General features: G+C 36.4%; 2 protein-coding genes across 2 annotated transcripts; one reads left to right on the top strand and one right to left on the bottom strand.

Moving 5' to 3' along the window:
- Positions 1-1,278: 1,278 nt before the first annotated feature.
- mttp (microsomal triglyceride transfer protein) lies at positions 1,279-19,072 on the bottom strand. Its single transcript, XM_051704727.1, has 18 exons — positions 18,949-19,072; positions 17,387-17,574; positions 16,663-16,806; positions 16,355-16,462; positions 15,788-15,904; positions 15,552-15,691; positions 15,297-15,447; positions 13,411-13,568; positions 12,836-13,004; positions 11,614-11,721; positions 10,975-11,187; positions 10,314-10,525; positions 10,037-10,134; positions 9,623-9,744; positions 7,724-7,951; positions 7,435-7,559; positions 3,028-3,198; positions 1,279-1,990 (listed from the first exon to the last, which is right to left on the bottom strand). Exons 1-18 carry the CDS (start codon positions 19,010-19,012, stop codon positions 1,852-1,854), a joined length of 2,655 nt encoding a protein of 884 aa, XP_051560687.1. The 5' UTR covers positions 19,013-19,072; the 3' UTR covers positions 1,279-1,851.
- Positions 19,073-23,908: 4,836 nt separating this feature from the next.
- spink4 (serine peptidase inhibitor, Kazal type 4) lies at positions 23,909-26,266 on the top strand. The gene is made up of 4 exons (XM_051704732.1): positions 23,909-24,040; positions 24,236-24,267; positions 24,405-24,517; positions 26,151-26,266. Exons 1-4 carry the CDS (start codon positions 23,992-23,994, stop codon positions 26,194-26,196), a joined length of 240 nt encoding a protein of 79 aa, XP_051560692.1. The 5' UTR covers positions 23,909-23,991; the 3' UTR covers positions 26,197-26,266.
- Positions 26,267-26,650: the final 384 nt, after the last annotated feature.

Raw genomic sequence — 26,650 nt, 5'->3', positions numbered from 1 at the left:
TAATTTGGCAATGATCTGTCAAGTATGTCTGTGGTCTGACTGTGAAAGCACTTGTATAGGAGGAATTCATGTCTGTGATAGCGTAATCAACAACACTCGAGCCAAGAGCTGAGCTGTATGTGAGGCGGCCCAACGAGTCTCCTCGGATTCACCGTTCAGAGGCTTCGACAGAGCTGTACTAACTCCTTACCATTTCTGTACAGCAATGTACAGTATGATAAAAATTATGTTTTTTGAACATTAAAGCATGTAAACCTATTCTAGTAGACCCCCAAAATAAAATTATGAACCTGTAAATTAGCATAATTTCTACCCATAACGTCCAGGAAAAAAAAAGATATAGTTCAATAAAAAAGCTTAACGACTATTGGTGTATGTTGTTGCACTATGCACTACAATAAATTGACATCTAGTTGTATCAAGGTCCTTTTTTGAGATGACACAACAAAACTGTCCAGTCAACTTAACATTTTAAGATGTGATTCTATCAACTGTAATAAGCTGAATCAGCAAGTGTATTTGTCATCTCAACTCGCTTAACAAAGTTAAGTGCTTGAAACCACACAACATACAAAACCACTGTTAGAGAAAACACATTTCTGTAATTGAATTTTTGACTCAAAACCTTACTGAGATATAGCCTGTATGACAACTTCCTCATGTGTCAACTTGCCCTGGTCACCCTGACATACTTTTCTTTGCAATTAATTGCCTGTAATTTACATATACAGTAATTGCATCCCTATGTGTGATATTTTTGTTTTTATAAACTTTATATTTTTTAATGTTTCAAAATCTGCCACAATGTTTGGCATTCAAAATCTAACTTTTTGTCTTTCATTCCTCTGGCTTTCTTCTCCTTTTCTACATTATTGTACCAAAAAATTGCACGATTCTTTTGCTGCCATGCAAGCACCGATAATTCCTTCAGGAAATGTACAGGTAAATCTTGTTGATACAGTTCTCAAGGCTAATACATACAGTAGTGAAATAAACAGACCTTATTTTTCATGCAACCTGTCCTCCATCTCACAAATTTCATATACTGAAGCTTCATTAAACGTTCAATACTTAGCTTTATTCAAGCCATGTTTTTAAAATACACTCGGATACACTGTTAAAAGGACTAACCATATTAATTAGCCTACTTACACCCCCATTATAGATAAATGAAGCCTCAATGATACAATGCATTGTGATACATAAGTATTAATTATCTATAGTATTGAAAGTTACCCCTTCAGTATTTATACTATCCCATACAAAAAGATGATGACAGAAAATAAAAAAGAAACTTTATTCATGAATGATTATGTTCCCATGTACGAGACTGCCATAAATATTTGCAAGAATGTAAACTTCCGATATAATCATGGAAATCAGGTGTTCTGAAATGCCTGTAGAGGGAAAATGTGTGTATTAAAGCCCTCTAATTAAATAAATAACACAGTAGCACCTCAAATACACAGTCCTTCAATGTACCTGTTATAATGCATTTATAAATATTTTATAACAGCAGAATTCTGAAACAAAAAACTCTGTTTTTTATGGGTTGAATAATACCTTCGGATGATGAGAGTGCCATTGGTTATACATAAGATTTTATCAAACTTATAAAAAAATATGAATTTAATTTGTACTAATCATTCTTATAAGGAGAAAACATTGTAGGACTTATTGTAAGGACCTTAAAATAATGCCTCCACAAGCCTGATTGACTCAAGGTTCAAGCACACACACCCACCCCAAAATATACACACTCATGCACATGCAAAAATGCAGAGTGGCTGTTTGTGAAAACCTTTAACATTTGCTAAAGTGTCCGGTGCAGACTCAGCTATTCTACCAGTCTTACTCAAAGACCTTTTTGCACATGTTAGAGTTCTCCTGGTGTAGAGGGAATTCTGAGCCTGGTACCAGCTGCTTTCTGCTCCTTCCTGAGGAGAAATTCTGTCCAGAGGGCAACTTCTCCTGCTTGGACACTGTCTCACTAGATTGCATGAGAGGCAACAACAGGTTAGTTTTGTTACACAAGAAATAAGGGAGTATGGAAAAAAATTTTCTGGGCAGAATTTGAAAAATGAAAAATGTTCTATTTGATACCAGTATGAATTAAAAATGTTTTATTTATTCTAGGGATGTCCCAATAATATTTTTTTGAGAACAAGTACGAGTACCGATCCTTAATTTTTGGTACTCGCTGATACCGAGTCCGATACGGTTTTTTTTCTTTCTTTTTTTTCTGTTTTTCCATATCAACAGTTTATTTAAATTTTTATAATCAAAATGGTGTTTAAATAAATTAATTCATTAAAACTTTAATCTAATGAAAATAAAACAATTAATTTTACAACATAATATTGTATTTCTTTTTATTAAATGAAGTGCTTGTATACAGAACCTCACATCACAATCCATAATACAACACTGGAGTTATAATTTGTCAAATAAAGTGCTGCATAACAGATCATCACCGATGTTAGATACTGCTTACGTGTAATAAAATTACTACTGTTTTTTATTATTATTATTAGTAGTAGTAGTAGTATTACAGTGAATATTACATAACTTTACAGTAGTGATATATTCCTGTCATCATTTTTTCCTATACATTTACCTTTAATTTTGACTGAGCTTTTATTTTGAAGTGTTTTGTGTTGTTTTGATCAAGGAGCTCTGACGTTATGATGGCAGCGTCCCACTCTGGAAAAGCCGGTCGCTACATGACTCAAAGTGATTATTAAACTGCAAAAGGCTGCTATTTAATTAAATAAGTATGTACTCTGTATGTGCCTCATGCTACAACTTGAATCTGCACTCTGTTTACTGTCATCTGCTACAAACAGTATCGGTACCACTATCAGTATCGGGACATCCCTAATTTATTCTTTTTGTGTTTTTCTCATATATAACTCTCATGTATAACAAGTGATATACAATACGTTTTGTAGACCTAGGTTATGATAAATAAGAATGATATGCAATTATTTACAAAATAGGCCTGGATGAGAATAAGAGGACCCATACCTGAAGGGGAAAGTGGTTTTGTCCATCTGCATGCAGACAAGGAAGGGGTACTCGGAAAAATGCACAGTGGTGATGAAGTCCAGGGCAACCTCTGTCTCAAAACTCACCTCCACCCCAGCGCTTACAAAGTCCATATCCACCGTCACGTTACCGATGACAACCAGTGCTCCCCTGCACACACAGTCAAGGGTGAGCTTAGTTAGCACGACTAATACTAACTAACCACAAGGGTCCCCAATGCCTTTAAAACATACTTCGTTATTTGAATACTGTTCAATTTTTTAATTTTACAGCAAATAAAACAAACAAACACACATTTCAGTGCTTAAGATTTGTGTAGACCTACTGTTTTTAGTTATCTATTAATTGCCTACCAAAATTTCAGCCTGATCTCATGAAAATTATGTGGCTGTGGTGACATTTTGCAAAATGAAATTATGTGGTTCATTATGTGTATCACGGCAGTTCCAAGGTGAAATATCCATTGTGTGGTGCTAATAGCAAATTAAATTTCCTCTCAAACTGATGAGGTTTTTAAGGTTAATGATCTATCGAGTTTTAAATCAACAAAACTTACCTCCCTACCCCAAACCTTAAGCCTAAACCGATAGTATCATAAGAGCAAATTTGAGATTAAAAACAGAGGAGTTTTTAAAGGTTAATGGTCTATCAAGTTTTAAATCAACAAAACCGACCTCCCTACCCTAAACTGAGTTGGAAGTGCGACGCTCTATTAGTTGAGTTACCGCGCAACTTGAATTTGCTCAAAAAAGCTTATAAATGTAGTTGGTATTGTAGTGCAAACATTAAAATTTATCGCCTTACAAGTTGTATGCTATAGTAAAAGTGTTTTGATGTCATAAGATAGCATTGTGTGAGAAACAGGGTGAAAAGTAAGTGTTTATAAATTGAAAATCTGCCCTTTTACTCATGATTTGTGAGTGAATAGAATTTGTTGTTGTTGTAGCGCCTCTAGTGTTTATTTCTGCCACAATATGTACAACTGGCCACGTAAAAGTCCTTTTGCAAAAATACCAGGTATAGTAACATGATTCTATGAGACCATGTTGGATAAAGATTTATCACCATTTCAGTCTCTGCTGAGTCAGTTTTGGTGCTTGAGCTCACATATCACATGAGACTGTCTGGCTCCATGTTTCCAACCTCCACCTTAAATGATCTTTTCAACATGGCTGCCCCTGACGAGTGGGCATGAGTGGAGGCATGCTAATCTTGTGTGCCCGAGAAAGCTGTGGTTTATACTAATCCTATACATAGCCTGCCTCTCTGTCTGACTATGTGTGTCTGTGTGTGTAACTATCTGTCTGTTTCCCCACAAGCACATGTGTTTATGTATTAGGTTGTGTGTCTGTCAGCGTGTCTTTGACTTTTCATAGAAGGTAAAGCTTGCCTCCCTGATCCATTCACCTGCCCCTGCCTGTCCTGAGGATTGGCAGATGTAGAAAACCAGATGCCACCTAGAAATACCCGTCGTAAAACAAAGATTAGCAAAACCATAACACTAAATGCGAAACAAAGAGACGTCTACGCAAAACAAAGTTTCACAATGGTAGTGTAGAAATAAAGCTATCTTTAACACCATTAAGTCATGTTCCTCGATTAGTGCTTCAGTTGTAAATATGAAAAATTTGTAAGTAGTCATTAACAGACTTTTTATTTATTTATTTCAAAGCAGTTTACAATTCACTTGTTACAGGTTCTATCTCCCTGGAGCAACCTGGGGTAACATACTGATCACATTCTGAATTCGGCAACAGTAGGTTAACTGTTGAATTCCGCCTGTGCTTACCGAAACCTAATCACTGCCCCCAGTGGCGGAAACTGGAACTGTTGTTTAACGTATAGGCATACGGAAGCTCCAGTTTTCAGGTGAAATGTCCACAGAGTGGCACCAAAATAGAGTATTTTTAGTTGATGTAATGCAGTCAACAAGGATGCATATTAAAGGAATGTTTCAGGTTCAATACTAGTTAAGTTCAATCGACAGCATTTGTGGCATAGCCTAATGTTGATTACCACAAAAAATTATTTTGACTTGCCTCTCCTTTTCTTAAAAAAAAAAGAAAAATAAGAAAAAATCGAAGTTACAGTGAGGCACTTACAATGGCCAGTTTTTAGAGGGTTTAAAAGTGGACATTTGAAAATGTATAATTTTATAAAAGCACTTACATTAATTCTGTTAAAACTCATGTATTATTTGAGCTGTAAATTGTAATTTTTACAGTCATTTTAGGGTTTGTTGTCATTACATTGTCATGGCAACGAAGTTGTAAAATTGGTTAACTTTACACAGAAAAGGTTAGTATGGGATTTTATCACAATAAAGTCATGTTTACACGCATATTGTTTATGTCTTGTGGCTATACTTTTGACACAGTGAGTATTTTAACGTTTCAGAATTGGCCCCCATTCACTTCCATTGAAAGTGCCTTTTTTAAAGGAAAGGAGGGGCAAGTCAGAATTATTTTTGTGGTAATCAACATTTTGCCAAAAATGCTGTCGATTGAGTGTAACTTGTATTGAACCCAGAATATTCCTTTAACTCTACGCCCTAATCCAAACCCCAACCCTAAACCTAAGATCAAAGAAGGAAATGTGTAAGTTTTGAGCGAAAATGCAACTTCTGAATCACACTCACCATTGTTTATGTGAACATGATTACTTCTTGGTTCCCACGGGACCTGAACCTGTGCATCAAAGGATACTTACGCTAGGTTCATTAGCGCTAGTGTGAAAAGTGATCAAGCTTAAACTGATGTCTGATGGGGGATGGTGCTTGTCAGTTATTCAGCTAAAAGTGGTTGATTTGGGGGTGTATGAACTTTCGGAAGCAACATGTCGATTTCCCGTGTTTGTGGTTAAGTGCTTCACTCAAGAGCACAATGGTGATGATGGTGATAATGGCTCATGGTTTGCTCTTTGTAGAGATTGAACCAGCAACCCTCTGATTACAAGCTCTGAGTTTTAACAACCAGATGATTTCAACAGCATACAAGGAAACATAAATTTACCCTCAAATCCTGATATTTACTCTTACTTCTTCCATTGCCCTCTTTTTCCATCTGTCTCGTATCAGCCAAGATGCCTTTGATAGCATCCACAAACAAACAGTGAGAGGGCAGGTGCAGATGTGGCTAAAGATGAGGATTAGCAGCATCAAATCTCTTGGAAGGACAATTGATGTTATATTAAGATGCACAGTCTCATATTTACGACAGGTATTTTGAAAATCTAGAGAAGAAAAACATCTGGCAATTGGGTTCTGTGTACATAGATGTGCAGTTTTAAAAGGCTGAACATTGTGAGTTGTGAGATTGATAAAGAATTCCTACACAAGACAAGATTTGAAAATTTTCTGAAATAAATGTGAGTGGTGCATGCCACTCAAAATCGCTGCTACACATTGTGTGCAATTGAAACGCCACTTCCGTCAGCTAAAAACTGTCAAATGCTTCCATGTAGTAAAATCCATTAGTGTTCCGTTTGGGACAATACTACACTTTTTAAAATTCATACACTAGATGGTCGAGTTCATAGTGTATAGTGTGTCATTTGAGACACAGTTTATAATATTCTGGTCCATACACAACTGCATGGCGGTTTTCCCACCCATTTTGTCATCTGGCTAGCGTAAATCATATTGCTTAGTAAAGAAAAGAGCACACCTCTACTCAATAAGCCGAAGATTTGAGGTATCATTCATGACCTTAAGCAATATGTGCGGGAAAAGACGAATCCTTGAGGTCAGGAGGTTGTTTAAAGGGATAAGATGTTAAGAAGAATATCTCAGCTCTGTAGGTCCATACAATGCAAGTGAATTGGTTCAAAATTTTGAAGCTCCAGAATGCACATAAACAGAGAATAAAAGTAATCAATTTGTCTCCAGTGGTTAAATTAATATCTTCTGAAATGATATGAAAGGTGTGAGTGAGAAACAGATCAATATATAAGTCCTTTTTTACTATCACTCTCCACTTTCAAGATTGCTTTTACATTCTTATTATTTTTTGGTGATTTGCATTCTTCGTGCGTACTGTATATCCACAACCTGGGCAGGGAGGAGACTGGTAAAAACGTAATTATTGTTCTGTTTCTCACCCACACCTATCATGTTGCTTCAGAAGATGTGGAATTAACCACTGGAGTCATATGGATTACTTTTATGCTTTTTGGAGCTTAAAAATGTTGGCACCCATTAATTTGCATTGTGTGGACTAACAGACCTGAGATATTCTTCTAAAAACCTTCATTTGTGTTCTGCAGAAGACAGAAAGTCATACACATCTGGGATGGCATGAGGGTGAGTTAATGATGAGAGAATTTCCATTTTTGAGTGAACTATCCCTTTAAATCCCTAAGCAAGAGCATAAGTGATGCTTGGTTTACCTGTTGTTGACGCTGGTCTTAGACTCTCTGTACCACAAGCTGAACTCCATCCCTCCAGAAATATCAATGGCCAGGCTGCCTTGGAACTCAGCACTGGCTCTTAGACCAGACTGCAGTGGAATTACCTTAGAGAATAGAGTAAAAAAAATCAGTTATGAACAGATACATATGGAGATCTTTCCTTTAGGCGGTGCTCTATAATGAACTTCACTAAAAATGTAATATAATATAATAACTTATGTCAAATCTAATATGGAATGCGATGAGTACATTGAGGTGAATGCCATACCTGTGAGTGATCTGAGAGCAGAATAAGGCCCTTCACCACACTGATTGGGTCTCCAGACATGGAGAACATCTTGGACATCAGGTCACTGTAGCCTTTGAAGAAGGTCACTGGGCGGAGCTGCACATCAAACAGCAGAGCAGACATTCCAGCAAAGGACTCGAGATCTTCTTCCCCCTCATCCGCTGTGGCTGCAATCAGAGACTCCAGACCCTGGGCTTCGATTGTCACCTGAGATCAGCATGGAAGAAAGTAATTGGTGGTGATGGTAAACTGTATACAGGTGCATCTCAATAAATTAGAATGTCGTGGAAAAGTTCATTTATTTCAGTAATTCAACTCAAATTGTGAAACTCGTGTATTAAATAAATTCAGTGCACACAGACTGAAGTAGTTTAAGTCTTTGGTTCTTTTAATTGTGATGATTTTGGCTCACATTTAACAAAAACCCACCAATTCACTATCTCAAAAAATTAGAATACATCATAAGACCAATAAAAAAAACATTTTTAGTGAATTGTTGGCCTTCTGGAAAGTATGTTCATTTACTGTATATGTACTCAATACTTGGTAGGGGCTCCTTTTGCTTTAATTACTGCCTCAATTCGGCGTGGCATGGAGGTGATCAGTTTGTGGCACTGCTGAGGTGGTATGGAAGCCCAGGTTTCTTTGACAGTGGCCTTCAGCTCATCTGCATTTTTTGGTCTCTTGTTTCTCATTTTCCTCTTGACAATACCCCATAGATTCTCTATGGGGTTCAGGTCTGGTGAGTTTGCTGGCCAGTCAAGCACACCAACACCATGGTCATTTAACCAACTTTTGGTGCTTTTGGCAGTGTGGGCAGGTGCCAAATCCTGCTGGAAAATGAAATCAGCATCTTTAAAAAGCTGGTCAGCAGAAGGAAGCATGAAGTGCTCCAAAATTTCTTGGTAAACGGGTGCAGTGACTTTGGTTTTCAAAAAACACAATGGACCAACACCAGCAGATGACATTGCACCCCAAATCATCACAGACTGTGGAAACTTAACACTGGACTTCAAGCAGCTTGGGCTATGAGCTTCTCCACCCTTCCTCCAGACTCTAGGACCTTGGTTTCCAAATGAAATATAAAACTTGCTCTCATCTGAAAAGAGGACTTTGGAACACTGGGCAACAGTCCAGTTGTTCTTCTCCTTAGCCCAGGTAAGACGCCTCTGACGTTGTCTGTGGTTCAGGAGTGGCTTAACAAGAGGAATACGACAACTGTAGCCAAATTCCTTGACATGTCTGTGTGTGGTGGCTCTTGATGCCTTGACCCCAGCCTCAGTCCATTCCTTGTGAAGTTCACCCAAATTCTTGAATCGATTTTGCTTGACAATCATAAGGCTGCGGTTCTCTTGGTTGGTTGTGCATCTTTTTCTTCCACACTTTTTCCTTCCACTCAACTTTCTGTTAATATGCTTGGATACAGCACTCTGTGAACAGCCAGCTTCTTTGGCAATGAATGTTTGTGGCTTACCCTCCTTGTGAAGGGTGTCAATGATTGTCTTCTGGACAACTGTCAGATCAGCAGTCTTCCCCATGATTGTGTAGCCTAGTGAACCAAACTGAGAGACCATTTTGAAGGCTCAGGAAACCTTTGCAGGTGTTTTGAGTTGATTAGCTGATTGGCATGTCACCATATTCTAATTTTTTGAGATAGTGAATTGGTGGGTTTTTGTTAAATGTGAGCCAAAATCATCACAATTAAAAGAACCAAAGACTTAAACTACTTCAGTCTGTGTGCATTGAATTTATTTAATACACGAGTTTCACAATTTGAGTTGAATTACTGAAATAAATGAACTTTTCCACGACATTCTAATTTATTGAGATGCACCTGTATATTTATGTTGTCCAGCATTGTGTTATGCTGATGGCTACCTGAAGGCCATGAAGGAGGGCATCTTTGTTCTGAGCATAAATGTTCATGTTGCTTCTCCTCAGGATGCCAGAGCCAGAGTACAAGATGTCCAAATTGTAGGTGGAAGTGACATCAACCGTTTCTGTTGGAATATATGATTTGAACTTTAAGGTAAAAATCCTTAGTCCATTTCCATAGAAAAGTAATAGCATTCCTTCCCTCAACAAATCACACCATTTGAGATATTAATGTCCATTGTCCAAAGCACAAAGTGTGCTGGATGAGTTTCGCTCCAAACTTTATTACATAGGGTTAGGGATTTGACTACATCTTCATCAAAGTACATCTGCAATACTCCCTTGCAGTGTTAATAAAAGGTATAGTATAAAACAGAAGTATCATACGTCAAAGTTTAAAAGTCAGAAGTCACTTACTTGCCATGAAGCCTGAATAAGCAGAGGAAGACCCAGTCTTTGAGAATCTGTCATAGTTGTGGGAAACCATGTCCTTCATAACTTGCTGTACCATTATGCTGCAAACCAGAAAATAGTCCAGAAAATGAACAACTTGTTGACTAGTTGCAGGACCGAAGATATACATTTTAACCTAATATTTTGATGTTGGCAAAGAAAGTCCATGGATATGAGATGGAAAACTGAAGACTCTGCCAATGTGTGAGTAAAGTGATATACTTGTGTGCAAGAGACCCACCGGGCTGGCATCTCAAAGCGCAGTATGTCTTGGACTTTAGACAGCATGTATTTATTCATCTCATGTGGCAGGTGTCCAATGGACAGCAGGAGGTTCTTTACTTCCATATAGGATGGATTACTGCTCATAATTACATCAGCTGCTGCGGCACGAACATTCTTTTCATATACACGCTGGTTCTGATGGTAAATGCGGTTCAATGTCTTTTTCACCTGTGGGAAAGACAGCATTAAATGTTTTCTGCTTAAAGGAATAGTTCACCCAAAAATGAAAATTCAGTCATAATTTACTCACCATCATGTGGTTCCAAAGCCGTATAACACTTGCTTTTGCAGAAAAGAACACATTTTTAAGACTGCTTTCCTTTCTCTTTTCCATGCAATTACTATGTACTTATTTATAAATTATCATCCTATAATTACTATTAAGGGGGGCTTGAAGCTCTCAAACTTCAAAAAGTTGTTGTATGGATTCAAAAGACTTGGAATATAGCAAGTCTTATCAGTCCCCATTCATTGTAACAGCATGGAAAAGAAAGACCAGTCTTTAGAATTTCTCCTTTTGTATTGGAACAACATAAGTGTGCGTAAATAATGAGAGAATTTAACATTTTGTGTGAATCGTTCCCTTGAAGAGTATTTTTTGTGGTTTGTTAATTTACCTCTGCTGTGATAAACGCAGGGTCGTATCTCTGCAGAGCTGTGATGGCAATGGTGCTAAACCCTCCCACCGCCGACTCTGCATATTTGGTTAGAAGAGGAATGGCCTCTGGCAGGAGAGCGTTCTTCAGTGCTAAAAGGTACATCTGCACCTCTGACTCCACTTGGGTGCTGTCAGGCCCTGCCAGCAACAGCTCCTTCACTTTCAACACCGTCTGCACATCAGAAACAAGAGAAATACAATCAGCCAGCTTGAATGATTCAACAGAGTTTGATTCATTCAATAAAAATTCTGTCATCATTTACAGTACTTACCCATATGTCTTTCCAAATCTGTATGACTATCTTTTTTCTATCAAGATGTTAGGCAGAATGTTAGCGATGACAGCCTCAGTCACCATTCACTTTCATTGCATTTTTTCCCATACAATGATAGAAGATGGTGACTGAGGCTGTCTTTCTACCTAACATCTCCTTTTATGTTATACTGATGAATGTAAGTCATGACTGAAACAGCGTAAAGTAAGGGTGATCATGTTATCCCTTTAAAGTTGATTCAGAGGGCCATGGATACAAGTAGCAATTTCATAATATGAATCTAATAGAAATTTGAATAATAATATAATATTTTGTGGACTCACTGGTAGTTCACATCCTCCACTGAGACAAAGTTTCCTGATCAGAGCCCCCATGATGATCACAACTGACTCCTTAATGTCTGTACTGCCAATCTTTCCTTGAGATACATCCTATGGGGGGAATATAGCAGAGATATTAGGATATTTCATTAAATGATAAACAAAAAAAATCTAAACACATTTAAAAACCTATATCACAAATGTTTACATTGGTAACACTTTACAATAAGGTAGTATTCGTTAACATTAACTACATTACAATTCTTTCAAAGCAGTTATTAATCTTGGTTCAATTCAATTTTTATAACATATCCAAGAACATTTTTAACATTAAGAGTTGTAGATGTTAACATTAGTTCATGCATTATGAACTAACATGAAATAACTATGAACCATTAAAAAATCCAGATATTAACCAAGATTAAAGGTATAGTTCACCCAAAAATGAAAATTCTCTCATTTACTCAGTCTCAGGTCATTTCAACTTTCTTTCTTCTGTAGAACACAAACAACCTCTGTAGGTCCATACTGTGCAAGTGAATGGTGACCAAACATTTAAGCTCCAAAAAGCACATAAAGGCAGCATAAAGGTAGTCCATATGACACCAGTTGTTTAATCCATGTCTTTAGAGGCAACCCTATCAGTTTTGGGTGAGAACAGACCAAAATATAACTCTGTTTTGCATTTTATGTACCTACAGAGCTGAGATATTCTTCTTAAAATCTTCATTTGTGTTCTGCAGAAGAAAGTCATACACATCTGGGATGGCCTAAAGAGAGAATTTTCATTTATGAACTTTTTCTTAAATAAAAGCTGTGAATTTTTTTAAATTTTTTTTTCATTGTTAGTTCATGATACCTAAACTCCATGTGCATGAGAACATTTAAATCTGTGACTAACATTTCAACAAAGATTTTAGGTATAAATCAGACTCTGCTTAATTCAAAGATTCGAAATTGGGAAATCTGACTGCAGATTAATTGGCAGCAATTACAGGAAAATAGTGCAATAAAAAAGAAAAGAAAAATAAATTCAGTGGTATGACCATTTTCTGGACATGGTAACATTGTAATACCCTATTATTGGATATGTGGCATGATAATAACATGGTATGCTTTGAGTAACTTGGAGTACCATAAATATCATGGAATATGAATATGGTAATCATTCAGTAGCATGGTATATCAAAAGTACCATGGTATTAATATCTAATAGAGATCTTACCAGCAGTGACTGTAACATGGTCTCTGTAGGGTGGGAGGCAAAGCCACATGCATACAGGAAGCGCTCTTGTAGGACTAAACCTTCCTTCTTACTAAAGTCCAAGAACTCCAGAATGGCTGAGAGAGATGCTGGAGTCTGAGCGGATGTCACTGCATCCACCAACTGAGGCCTAGAGAGAGAAAGAAAAAGGTGAGAAGTTTAGGAAAGGGACAATAATGGCTACTCCCCAATTCACATATTGTACTAAGCACTTAAAGTATGTACTTAGCTGGTGATAGCAAAATACATACTTTTGAGTATGCATAAGACAGTACGTCAGAATTGGGACATACTATCACGTCATGAAATTGCATCTTGATACCACACAGACACCCTTGTCGCATACTCTTTTCATTTACATGTAGCGTTAGCATCTAGCTAAATTCAGGCTTCATTACTATTTTGGATAGGTAGAATGCAAATTAGAACATTTATTTACAGGAAGCGGAGAAGAACAGGGAAAGAAAACTATCCAAAGTGATGCGTTTACAAATGAGAAAGAGGGAGATAAAATTAAATTAACAGTGTGGTCTTACAATGCAGTCTTGCTGCAGTTGCGCAGTACAGTCAGGATCTCTGTCTTGCTGGCTTTGCGTAGGCTGTGTAGGAGCGAGAGGAAACTTCGTGGGGCTGTCACTTTAGCCAGTGAGTCCGGCTCAAGCTGAGACCTCACAGCCTTCCATGTGTCCATCACCTATTGTATAGCACAACAACAAGCCAATGCCAATATAAATCAGAATGACTATAAACACATACGTGACCTTAAAGGTGCACTCAATTGAATTTTTTTGGTAATTGCTAAATTTTGAATTGTAACGAAATAGCAATAGTAATATTTTTGAAAAATCTGTTTAAATTGATGACATACACTTACAAGAGATTAAGATTCCTAAGAGGAAAAAGAAGCTTTATTCTACACATGGTGCTGGGTGCACATTCATGTGCGTCGCCATGTTGAGATTATGTGACCAGCCGAATATTACTCGCTTTGTCTCAGTAATAATCCTTTGTAATTGTATGCTTTCACTCACAGAATGAATTAAATATGGCTAACTGCAAATGTGCATTTTTACATTGACATCGGTAACTACAAACTTTTATTTTTCACTGATTCTTGGGATAAGGGGCAAAACGTGTCCTACATACAAAAGTCCTCTTTATGTTAAAAATCAAGAAATGTTTAATAATACAAATACTGAAAAAGTTCAATCTAATGGAAATGTGTATACTCAGGGCATTCATTACTTATATTTTAAAATAATTTCATTCAAATTTTTTAAATGGGTGCTCTTAACTTGGAAGCATATGTACTGTAACTTGACCTGTCCTCAGCTAGAGGTCACAGTGTTAAACTGCCAAACAAAGTGTTTAAAAATGCAACAAATTCTTAAAAATAAATATCAAATGAAAGGTAGGGATCTGTAAGATATCAAACATTTCATAAAGTAAACTTTAAATCATATTTCCTAAAAAAAATAATAATAATAATAATAAAAAAAATAAAAAAAACTGCCTGTCAAAATTGTGTCCTCACTTTGCGTCAACTCCGTCATTTTTTTATTATCCTGAATTAATCAGACAATGTCATGGTCAGCTATAACTCCGAGTACCCCTTTCCCACTGACTGCTCATGATGGATGCAACAGTAGGACATGTGGTCTGGCAAGTTTCATTTTTTTTATATTTTACACAAACAATGTTGACGTCTCTGCGGTCACAGCTTCAACATGTCAACACCGTCATCCCATTGTGATCATTTCTGTTAAGAATTGTGGAATAATTTTGGCATTTCAGTTTAGGTCATAGAGGCAGCTTTAACTGAGCAAAAAAACAAAATGGCTCCAGTGTACAACACATGGTTAAGATGGAAAAATATTCAATTTTGTCAACTTCAGAATAGTGTGAAAACAGAAGAAAAAAAAAATTATAGAATGTATTTGATCACTTAACTCCTTTACTGAACACTTTTTTTGGATGGATCAAATTAAAATAGCATGTTTTTAGTGTGTTTGACAGAGTTGACAAATTACAGTACAATTTCAGTTGTCAAATAAATGTCAATTTTCAGAAAAAAAAAAAGAAAAAAGCTTTATTATAAAAACCTGTTCCCTTACATGGTTCATTAGCTGAGACCTTTGTCTACAAATAGAGTATATCCATTTCAAATTAATTTAGTATAAATTTTTTTTTTTTTTTTTTTAATGTTTTGTCCCTTGTCTCATGAATCAGTGTTTTGCTGATTCTGCATCTATGCTACAATGTGTCAGTGCAACAAACACGAATTGTACTGAGTACACATTTAAAAACAAAGTTCACACATTTCCGTTTGTGATCATATAACAACATAACATCAAGCAGTCATGTCACTGTTATCATCAGCATGCACAGTATGCGTACAAACTAAATAGTTAATGAAGCTTACATTTGGGCATCCTTTGCATTTGGCTTTTACTTTCTCCGCTATGACTCCGACAGAGATGAGTTTGTCATTCAGAGATTTCACCACGCTTGCAGCGTCCTTACCAGCCACTTCTCTTGTGCCAACCTCAGTCTTTTTAAGTGTCAGTGACTGCCTGTGGGGAGCCATGAGAGTCAATCAGTTTCATTGACTGATTAACTGGTTCATTCTTTAATTCATTCATCTCTTTTCTTATTTCCTTCCTTATTTCTCTGTTACCTGGACAGGACTTTTGTTGCGGCCGTATGGCGAGCATTGACAGACAAAATATGTGATTCCTCCACATCAGCAGACTTAATGATGCCATTCTCCAGAGTGATGACTGTTACAGAAGTACACTTTCCATTGACACCCAACACCTGTGAAGAGAGTAGTGGGGAGGTGAGGAAAAGCCCTAAACTGTGAATAAAATGGTGTTTAATGAGGGCAGATAAGAAAAGAGTGTTTCTTCTTACTGGGCTGTGGGTTGTGAATCCCGTCTCCTGTGTTTTGCAGGTCTCTAAGTGTTTTGTGCGGATCACCTGATCTTTAGAAGCCTTGTACTCAACTAAACATTTCCCTGAAGTATCAGCCTGCAGATGAAACGCATACATTAGTCGTCCATTACAGATCAAAATATCAATCAACCAATCAGTATGTTCTTTATGCACACCCAAAATGTACAGTATTTTGCATCTATTTACAAATATCCCACAAATCTATGGATAAAAACCCTTAAAGGGGTAGCTCACCCAAAAAATTAACATTAACATCCTCATGTTTTTCTATACTTATAGGACATATTAGGAAGAAAGTTAGTTTCAGTCACCATTCACCTTCTTTGCATCTTTTTTCTTTCTCCATACAATCAAAGTGAATGCTGTCATTCTGCCTTACATCTCCACTTATGAGTTTGGACCAACATGAGGGTGAGTAAATGATTACAGAATTTACATTTTTGGGTGAACTATCTCTAAGTTGAACCAAGCCTCTCTGAATTTGGTTTTGACTGGTGGAGAACTTAAACTCATATCAGACTTTACCTCCATCATTTTCCCAGACTTTAGCTGGATCATTAGCATACTGGCCACACCTCTCTTCAAGTTTTTGATGGTGGCAGGCTCCCCCTTATTGGCATACATGCTTCTCAGCTGGGGAGAGTAGCATCACACAATGAGTCAAATCACTACGAAAAATATTTTGAAATTTCAGGACGAATAATACTCTAACTAACATTAATATATTTATGATGTAGGGAAAACGTAACTACTGATACAACTTTGTTTTGGGTGCCTTAGATGTTTGATTAGTAATTAATATAATGTATATAAATCTGGAAAATCTTTCTTACCTTGCCCATCTTCCAAAGCAATATGAAGGGCCTCTGAAGCATTTCATGCCTGTCTTTACCCAAAATGCTTTCTGGTGAGCTGCCATGGAAGATGTTGTTTTTGCGGGAGCGCTTAACAGCACTCTCAATCTGAACATTTGAGATCTGAAAACAGGACAGGAAAACATGTATGTAATTACAGTATGTTACTTTTCCACTAAATCATGAAGAATAAGAAATATTGGTTCGGAAATGGGATTCTAGCTTACTACTTATTGAATACTGTGCTGTATGCACTTTTTACTGTTTACTATAAATATATATATATTTTTAGTATGCTGCATTATCACATGACCTTGTCACATTGCATGTATGTGGTGTCCAATTATAAACATGGAAATTAAAATAATTATTTAAAAAAAAAATGTAATTACTTTTGTGTAAAAATGGCTTAACATTTGGCAGTTTGATAAAAGAAATTAGACAAAAACAAAAAACCAAAAAAAAATTACTCTAATTCCAGTACATTCATCATACAGTACACTAGTGTGCAGTGTATTCTAGTTGTGTACCGCACATTCTGGCACATATAGTAGGTCATCCGGGTATTCTATGCATACTAAAAATTAGCATACTGTGCACAGTAAACATATTATATAATGCAAAAATTGAAGTAGTATGTTAGTCTGCTATTCCGAACACAGCCATTGTCATTGTCATCTGAGATGTATTTGCTTCCCCTCACCTGCACTCGAAGTAGCTGCTCATCCTGGTTCTCTGGGTTCCTCCAGATGAGGCTGATGTCCACATCACTGTTTATCCTGAATCCAACATTCCCTCTAGTGGATCCCGTTGGCCTGTTCAGCCCGACCTCAGCGCTGTAGCTGTATCTGTAGAGTTTGTCATTATCCAGCCGAGGTCCAGCGCTCGCACCTGAAAAAACACACAAAACAAACTCCTGCTGTGATGCATTCTAGATCATCAACTGCTGACTGCAGGTGAGTGGCATTGTTTACCTATATTAGTGTTACTCAAGGCAGTGTAAGACAGCTGGTTTAGGTCCAGAGAGGAACGTGAAAGGAAAGAGGCATGCAGGAAATGTATTGAGTGTCTCCTAAAAAATCACAAAGGCTTTAAACTCAGTCACAAAGAGGGCTACACTTTCTTACTCTTCCTGAAATCTGATTTTAAATTAAATCCATGGGTTTTATTGATTTAATGCACTGGGTTTACATACATATGCATTCAAATGCATAAGAAAGCAAGTTTAAGAGGCACCCCTAAGGTCTTTCGCTGAATGATGAGAGTAGAAATACAGAAGGAAAACAAATGCAGCTCTATTGTAGGTGGGTGTCAGATAACAGCACACAGTGCACTATGAGCTATTAATCCTCTGGACAGTTATTTGTATCATATTCAACACTTACTGTAGTCTCATTTCATGACTCACCCTCAGTTCTGTAAGTCTGAAAGTTTTAGACTAGAGTCATGACACATTCAAAAAATAAATAAATTTGGCATAAATCAAGGTAATTCCTGAAATAAGGGGCCACGAAATTGAACAAGTCAAAAAGTAGCATGTTAGTAACTCAAATAGTTCTTTTAGTCTGCATCTTAGACTACAGTCAGGACATATTCAAAGTAAATTTTGCATCAATTCAAGTAATTATTGATGTTAGGGGAACAAAAATGAACATATCAGAAAGTTAATAGCTTTTTGTAATTTAATGCTCTGTACAAATATAGGTTGTGTGAACAAGTGGTTTAAGGATCATTGTGTTATAAAGCAATCTAAAATGACCACTCTCCTTTCTGGCAGTACAGTTCAGGCCTGACCTGTAAACACTGACGTGTCACATTCGGATTGCATCACCTTGACTGATTCCGAGATTATACTCTGATTTTATGTCCTGCAACAACTTTTATTTCATTTCATTTCATTAAAACTTAAATAAGAAAAATAAAACAAGAAAAAAAGTTAAGTACTTTAATGATGCCAAACCTCCTACTGAGTAGCCTTTTGGTTTGCAATGATTAACTCAAGCTGGGCACAGAATGAATGAAAAGTAGGCCTAGACCTGATGATTAATAAATTGCCATATAAATAAATTTTCCAGATACCCCAGTGCACAAGTCATTTTTACACTAATATTTGCCTAAGCCTCAAATATGATCATTAATTAAATTTTTTTTTTAAACACTTTTAACAAATTTGCAAGCTTCAAACAAGCAATTCTGTGGGAATAACCTAAACAGAAATTAAACAAAACATATGTTTTACTCCTTAGACTTAATATAATCACTTACCCAAAGATGAGGTACTTAAAAAGGAGGTCACACATAGTAAAACTCCAGCAAGCTGCCGCAGCATGGTTAGCTCGCTGTGTAGTTTGTGCGTTAGAGGTCTACGGGCCAAAGAAAGGATGGGTGCCAGGATCCTTCAGTTCTGTCTGTGTTTATCTGGATTCGGGGGGCAGACTCCAAACTCCACGCTCCAGTACTAAGTACGAGATAACGGCTAATAATTAACCAGCAGAGTTGACTGAGATTTGTCAAATTAACGCTGCTCAGAGTAAGACGCGGTTTGATTTTTATACTAGTATAGGGTCCCAATGGCTTTATCCCGGTATCCCTCCTCCTAGAGCACATCAATCAGCACACAGTGAAAGCAGTGGAATCTCCGATGGAGTGAATGGATGTGTCTCTCTCTTAATCACAATGATCAAACGATTAGGCCACATTTACTTTACTTTTTTGAGCCACATTATTTAAATGTAAACCAAACAAAATGCAATGATTGTTGAGCCTTTTAACAGGTGCTTGAGCTGATTTGGCAAAACTGAAAGATGGAGCCATTATGTGGATGATGTGGTGGATGATCTTTGATGCATGATGTGATTGCACGCGTGCGTAACCATATAATACTGCGGAACCTTTCACCTAGTTCTCAGCTGTAGCCTGGTTATCTGATCACAGCTAGTATCACTTTTTCTCACAGAGCTCAAAGATGGTGAATTCATTTTAACAGTACAGTATAAGGCCTTTCAAAAGAAGAGAATAACGTTTTATTAGGCTTTCTGTTCATTTGGACATGTGACAAAACGAGGGATTGATTAAATCAGGTTAAACTAAGTGCGGCTTTGTTGTTTGATTTTTTCCTGTAAAGAAACCACTGTCTGGACAACATGATCACATGTGAAGTCGGCATGATGTTCCCGATATTTTCAGTACCCTAGGATTGGCGACTGTATGCCGAAAAGGGTTGCCACTTTTGAAGTTTTAAAATAAGGGACACTTATAAGGGGGGGTTAGAAAAAATACATCTTTTATATGTTAAAAATATATTTTTAATCTTTTCGATTATTTGTCTCCTTTATCTTATGTATACATTTTGGTTGGTTTATGTGTATTTTTTTTTTTCTTCCTTCACCAGTACTTGTCTTTATGACTCAGTGATTGTATTCATACATATATAGAAAAAAATCCACAGTTTTAGCACCATTTGAGGACTTTTTGGACAGTCCTTTACCCACCATATGCACATTTTCCAACTTAGCCTATATCAATGTTAAATTAGCGATCTGGAACAATTTCGCTATCTGACCAGCTTAAATACGGGACAAATCGCGTCCCGTATTGATTCGATACAGGACGGATAAGTTTATCTTTAAATACGGGACGATCCCATATTTTACCGGACAGGTGGCAACCCTAATGCCGACGTGCTGACATGCAGCATTCTTATCAGACATGTTTGCAATGGTTTCATTGTAGTTTCCTTTCTACCTGGCGCAATTGGCAGTGCGTTGCATCAGCTGCGTGGGAGACTAGGGTTTAAAGCCAGACAGTAACCACGTTTGAATAATCAATGACGAGCATGATTCGGAGGTTTCACTTTTCCCTCTAACATTACATTTTACTCCTCTAATGGTTAAGGTAATGTTTGGATTTGGGGATAGAATCTATAAATATATGCTTTTCTCTTCATTGTATAATGTCATGTAAAGCTGAAAACAACTTGCTTCACTACTATCTTTTGGCGACCTCTCCTGGACATAAATGGAGCCTACACGTGCCCATATGCCCTACAACACTTACTGCTTTGGCCACTGGGGGCAGTGTTTCGACATTTCGGTCAACGTATGACGAAAGAAAAGTCGGTCTACTATTCCCGATTTCACTGTGAGATCAGGCTGGTCCGGAAATGATCGGATTATTGAATTGAGTAATAGTTCATTAGTTGCTGTTGTAGGCCTATGGAGTAGACCTACTAACTTTATTCACCACTTTATTCATAGGATATTTTACACAAACATTTATTTGTCATGGACGCCGGCCTGGCATTAAAATCAATCAATCAAACAAACAAAAACATTTCATTTTTACACGTTGCACATTGCCTTTATATAAATCTATAATGTGTTGAAATAGCCTACGACACGATTATTTTGAACAAAATAATTATTATGTAAAAATAATTATACACATAATAATAACTGTATGAATATAAAATATATAATAATACTATAAAAATAATAAAATAATTAGATAGCATCAAGAGTAATTAAAGATGGCTTTAAAATGGTTTAAATGTACCAATTATGTTCTTATTAGCTTACTGTTATAAAAGGTATAGGCCTACTAAATTGTTTTTTATTTCTTTTTATATGTATTATGAATTTTTGCACACACACACACACACACACACACACACACACACACACACACACACACACACACACACACACAAAATAAATAAATAAATTGACAAATAGGCCATAATTGGAATATATATATATATTTCCTTTCTTTTAGAAAATTCTAACAGGTGGTTTGTTTTCATTAGATGATATGACATTTCAGTTGGGTCTGACATACTGTAATTTGCTGGTTCATATATGAAGACAATAACATCAATTTGTAGTAAGATTACAGTAGTTCAGCACCACCTCTTGACCCAGGTTGTGAATTACAGTAGGCTACTTAAATCTTACTCAAAGACATTGTTCATCTTAAATAGCTCTTCTCATATAATATTAATAGCAACATTATAATAATATTTGTATTTTCTAATTTGCATTACTATAGTTAAAACCTTGAAAAAAAGACCTTGAGACCAGTTTCCAACAAACATCATTGTTTCTTTCTACACACTCTTATGGCAAATTTTCTAAATTTGTCTAATTCGTATGAATTTGTACGACTTTCACTACAGCCAATGACGCCGCTGGACATTGTTTCCATCTAATACGTGACAATTACTTGCTAATATGTACAGCTTTTCATGAGACTGGGTTGGTATCTTCTTTAGTAAATGGAGCTGTGTTGCTGTTTCTTTTTCTAGTGGTTTTGATTCCTCGGATTCTACATCAAAGAGTCATCCAGCTGAACAAAGATTAACCTTACTTATCTATTACTAGGCCTACTATAAGAACATAATCACTTGTTATCATAAACCTCCTAATGACCCTTTTGATAACCTTTCAGTAACCTCTGAAATGAGCCTTTGAATGTGTTGTAGTCGATATTACCTGATCAGGTTAATTATCAAATATCATTTCGGAATTATTTTGATACCAAAATGTCATACCGATTGTCTGGTCCCTGTGTCTTGTTACTAACATTATGAGGTCATTAAGTGCACTATTAAGAAATTCAGCTCAGTGGCAAGTTCAGCTTGAAACAGCATGCTGCCATATCTGTTTGTAATTCCTCTTTCCTGCAGGTGAGACTTACTGCAACATATTAATGTTAGCGTAATATGATATAATATTTCAGATTTACCTTTTCTTCTAAGAGTGTGCACTGGCCTGTTCCAGTCTGTAGATGGGGATAATGTTCATTGTCCAACAATTCCAGCACCAACAACAAAAAATGGGCCATTATAGTATAGACCACTTTTATAAACCGCCTATATCACAGTGCACGAGACAACTGTATTCAAATGTACACAGTACAAATACAAAAACAAAGCATATCCTGAATTTACAGTGTGTTTACTGTACAATACATCTTGACTTTACTGGTTGCTAGATTAGGGTAAGTGCTGTCATTTATTTTCAGGTTCTTAATGTTAAAATTATGGTGAAGTTTAAGATTCACTCTCAGTCTCACTTCTGACACTATTGTGGTGGATTAATTCTTATAAGAGGAAACTGCTATTCTATCATTACAATATCAATATCCCTTGTCCATTGACATAATTATAGATATATATGAATAACAGATAGCACATGAAGATAAACACATAATTCTATATAAATACATTATATAAAATGACATCTTAATGAATAAAAATCCTGGTTGAAGCACATGAACATAAGGCAGTGCAGGCTCAGTGGTTAAGGCTCTGGATTACTGATCAGAAGATTGGGGGTTCAAGCCCCAGCACTGCCAAGATGCCACTGTTGGGCCCTTGAGCAAGGCCCTTGACCCTATCTGCTCCATGGGTGCCGTACCATGGCTGACCCTGCACTCTGACCCCAGCTTAGCTGGGATATGTGAAAAAAAAAAAGAATTTCACTGTATATGTGCAAAATGTATAATGTGTGATAAATAAATACAATTATAAATGTAATTTTGCTTAGTAAGAATTATTCTTTTTTTCCCTGTCTGTGGGGATTTTTGTCATTTAATTGTGTTAGTCAGGTACAACATTGTCCTTCTCTCATCTTGCCCCAGCAACATGTCCTACCCTCATAAGGGGACTTTTCATTCTGTTCTGTTCATATACATTTTTTTAACCATCAATAATCAAACCTATTACAGATGAAAAAAGACAAACTTACACATTTATGAACGTCTTTACAATAGAAAACAAAATATCCAACCAAGTGTCATATATATTTAAAGAAAGATAGCACAAGCACACTTTTCATGCAAAACATTTCTCAAAAGGAAGTTTATTAGGCTGTAAATGACAAAACAACTGATCTTCTAAATGAGGTCAAAACAGTTTTGGATCCTGTCAAACTGGTTAAACATGTTGTTGGTTACTCTGTGAGGTCATCTGATAATGTCCACTGCAGAGTATTTTGCGTGCAGATAACATTTAGTTTCATATTTTGATATCAAATGTACTGAAATCCATACATTGCATACAGTGTGCAAGTGTTCAAATACGTTTTAGGTCTTTCCACTCTAAAAAGTTCAATACAATTTTGTATACAATGTAAAATGCCTTTTACAGCAGGGCAGTGATATTCCACCTAAACGGTCTTATCTCTATTAGAGTGGATCTGTGCTTTGAGAGGGTGGGAATATCTGTGTGTACTCAAGTGTTAGAGTTCCCACACTTCATAGTGGTCATATAAAGTCATGTGAGTATTGTAGGGATCATTCTGTGTTAAAATGTCTACAAGAGTGCTTCTGTTCTGCTTGCTTCTGCTGCTCACGTCAGGTGCAGTAAACACACTGTCATACATACTTCTTTTAAGATGTGTTGTGTAATCATGTTTTTGTTAATATTGTCCCAGTCAAGATGTGTGTCTCTGTGTAAAACGGCCAGTTGGCATTACATTCTTGTTGGCTGACAGACTAAGCTGAACAGGTTTAATGTTGGAAAATATTTTAAACAATAAAACATTTGTTCTAGGAGCGCAAGGCTTATCAGGCTCAAACCGAAAGGTATGAAGGGATTTTTTGTTGTCTCTGAATGATTAAATTGTGATTTTTATGATCATGCATCATTCAGTGTTTAAATGCATCACAATGGAGTGACTGAAGTTGTCTGCCACATTCATATGTGTGTGTTTGTTTTGTAGCCTGTGTGTTCTGAGATGGCAGAGATCCTGGCGTGTCCAATGAACCTTGCACCTGTGTGCGGTAGTGACGGAAACACCTATGCCAACGAATGCTTGCTGTGTGTGGAAAGACTGTAAGTCATGTACCAGGGTTGTCTGCCATTTAGAACTCTGAATTCAGATTCACTGGCTGAATATGAATTTAGGTAGCAAACATGAAGCAGAATTTGAAATAAGGAAGTAGAATTAAAAAGAATGAAATACATTTGTAAGTGTAGCTTTTCATTGGTCTATACATTAGAATTAGATGTTTTGATACAACATACAGGCAATAATAATATATTACAGCCAAATAAGATACAGCCAAAAGCAATAATGATATTTATGATCAATATTTGAAATGCCACCTATAGATATTAGTATTTATATATATGTCATTATATTTAAGAAATGTGCTTTTATTTATGGAATAACATAAATGGAACTATAGGAATTATGTTGTGACTAAACAAAATCCAAAATAAATCAAAACTGTGTTATATTTTAGCATCTTCAAAGTAGTCACCCTTTGCCTAGAATTTGCAGACATGTACTCTTTTTTTTTTCTTTCTCCTCTTTTCACCACACACCCCACCGAGAACGAACCACATTATGGTGACCACGAGGAGGTTACCCCATGTGACTCTGGGCCAATTTGGTTGCTTAGGAGACCTGGCTGGAGTCACTCAGCACACCCTGGGATTTGAACTAGTGAACTCCAGGGGTGGCAGCCAGCGTCTTTTACCACTGAGCTACCCATTTTCTTAACTAACTTCTTGAGGTATCACCCTGGGATGCTTTTTAAACAGTATTGAAGGAGTTCCCATATATGTTAGGCACTTATTGGCTGCTTTTCTTTATTATTTAGTCCAAGTCATCAATTAAAAAAATAAAATACAAATAATATATATATATATATATATATATATATTTGATAAAATGTTAGTTTTATAATAAAATTAATATGGTGGCACAATTATATTTTTGTCTACAAAACTAATTTCAAACATTTAAGCATACGCCTTCAGATCAAAAGATTTTTAAGATCATGAGAAACATTTCAGTTATGTTTCAAAACTTTTGACCGGTAGTGTATATTAGGTAGGTCTACAGTGACAGTAGATTTTGATGTAATTTCTGTTTCAGGTTTTGGAATGTTTTCTTCACATTCAGTATTTTCAGAGTTCATTTTAATTTTTGTCATCCAAAACCACTTCTTATTAGTTACGCACTCAACAACACTCACTTCAGAACTAATCCAACAGCTACAGGTAATTAGTGTCTACAAAGGCACAAAACCCTATACTAAATCTCACTAGATTGGCATATAAATAGAATTTGATGAAATATCAAAAACAAAAAGCATAGCCTTCATACAAAGAAAAAACATGAACAGAGGCATTTGCTGTGAGGGCTTTTTTTTTTTTTTTTTCAAATGTTTAAATATTTCAAATGTTTCCATAAAAATATGATCTACTCTTGTAGTGTATGTCCCAGTATTATACAGTAGGCTATCCTCCTTGTGTGCATGTGCGTCAGGGCCAGAAATTAACCACAGCTTGGGGCAAAACTACCCCTGAAAGTGACAAAATGCCTCAAGCTCTGGTTAATTTCTGGCCCTGACAAACATACACACAAGAAGGACACACTACTGGGACACAAGATTAGATCATATTTTATTGTACATTTCATAGTTTTAAAGCAGTTCATATTTTATGTCTTTTTCAGGAGAACCAAATCAGAAATTTTAATCATGAGAGATGGCGACTGTTGACCTCCTCCAGAGCAATGCAACACACGGGATCATATAAATGAATGACTAAATTAAAGCATCTGAAATTGAACTGCTGTATTTCTTCAAAAAAGAAATTCAATGAGAAAATTTAGATATTTTGCCAGCATTTCTTTGGTTCTACATAAGCTCGGCTTGTGTATACTAAATTGGATGGTTTTATTTAAGTCAATATATTGTTATTTTTCAATATGACAGAATCAAACCTGCATCTCAGAATAGCATTCTGAGATGATATTCTTCTCACCACAATTGTACAGAGCAGTTATCTGAGTTACCGTAGACTTTATCAGTTCGAACCAGTCTGGCTATTCTCTGTTGACCTCTCTCATCAACAAGGCATTTCGGTCCACAGAACTGCCCCTCACTGGATGTTTTTTGTTTTGGGACCATTCGGAGTAAATTCTAGAGACCGTTATGCGTGAAAATCCCAGTA

Source organism: Myxocyprinus asiaticus, chromosome 8, assembly GCF_019703515.2.
Source record: "Myxocyprinus asiaticus isolate MX2 ecotype Aquarium Trade chromosome 8, UBuf_Myxa_2, whole genome shotgun sequence".
Classification (NCBI taxonomy): Eukaryota; Metazoa; Chordata; class Actinopteri; order Cypriniformes; family Catostomidae; genus Myxocyprinus; species Myxocyprinus asiaticus.
This window is presented reverse-complemented; position numbering and strand designations above follow the sequence as displayed.

Coding starts and splice junctions, on each gene's coding strand:
- spink4 (XM_051704732.1), top strand. CDS start 23,992: ATGTCTACAAGAGTGCTTCTGTTCTGCTTGCTTCTGCTGCTCACGTCA. Junction 24,041..24,235: donor GCTTCTGCTGCTCACGTCAG/GTGCAGTAAACA, acceptor CATTTGTTCTAG/GAGCGCAAGGCTTATCAGGC. Junction 24,268..24,404: donor TATCAGGCTCAAACCGAAAG/GTATGAAGGGAT, acceptor TTTGTTTTGTAG/CCTGTGTGTTCTGAGATGGC.
- mttp (XM_051704727.1), bottom strand. CDS start 19,012: ATGCTGCGGCAGCTTGCTGGAGTTTTACTATGTGTGACCTCCTTTTTA. Junction 16,807..17,386: donor AGCAGCTACTTCGAGTGCAG/GTGAGGGGAAGC, acceptor TCCTGTTTTCAG/ATCTCAAATGTTCAGATTGA. Junction 1,991..3,027: donor AAAACCACTTTCCCCTTCAG/GTATGGGTCCTC, acceptor CATGCAATCTAG/TGAGACAGTGTCCAAGCAGG.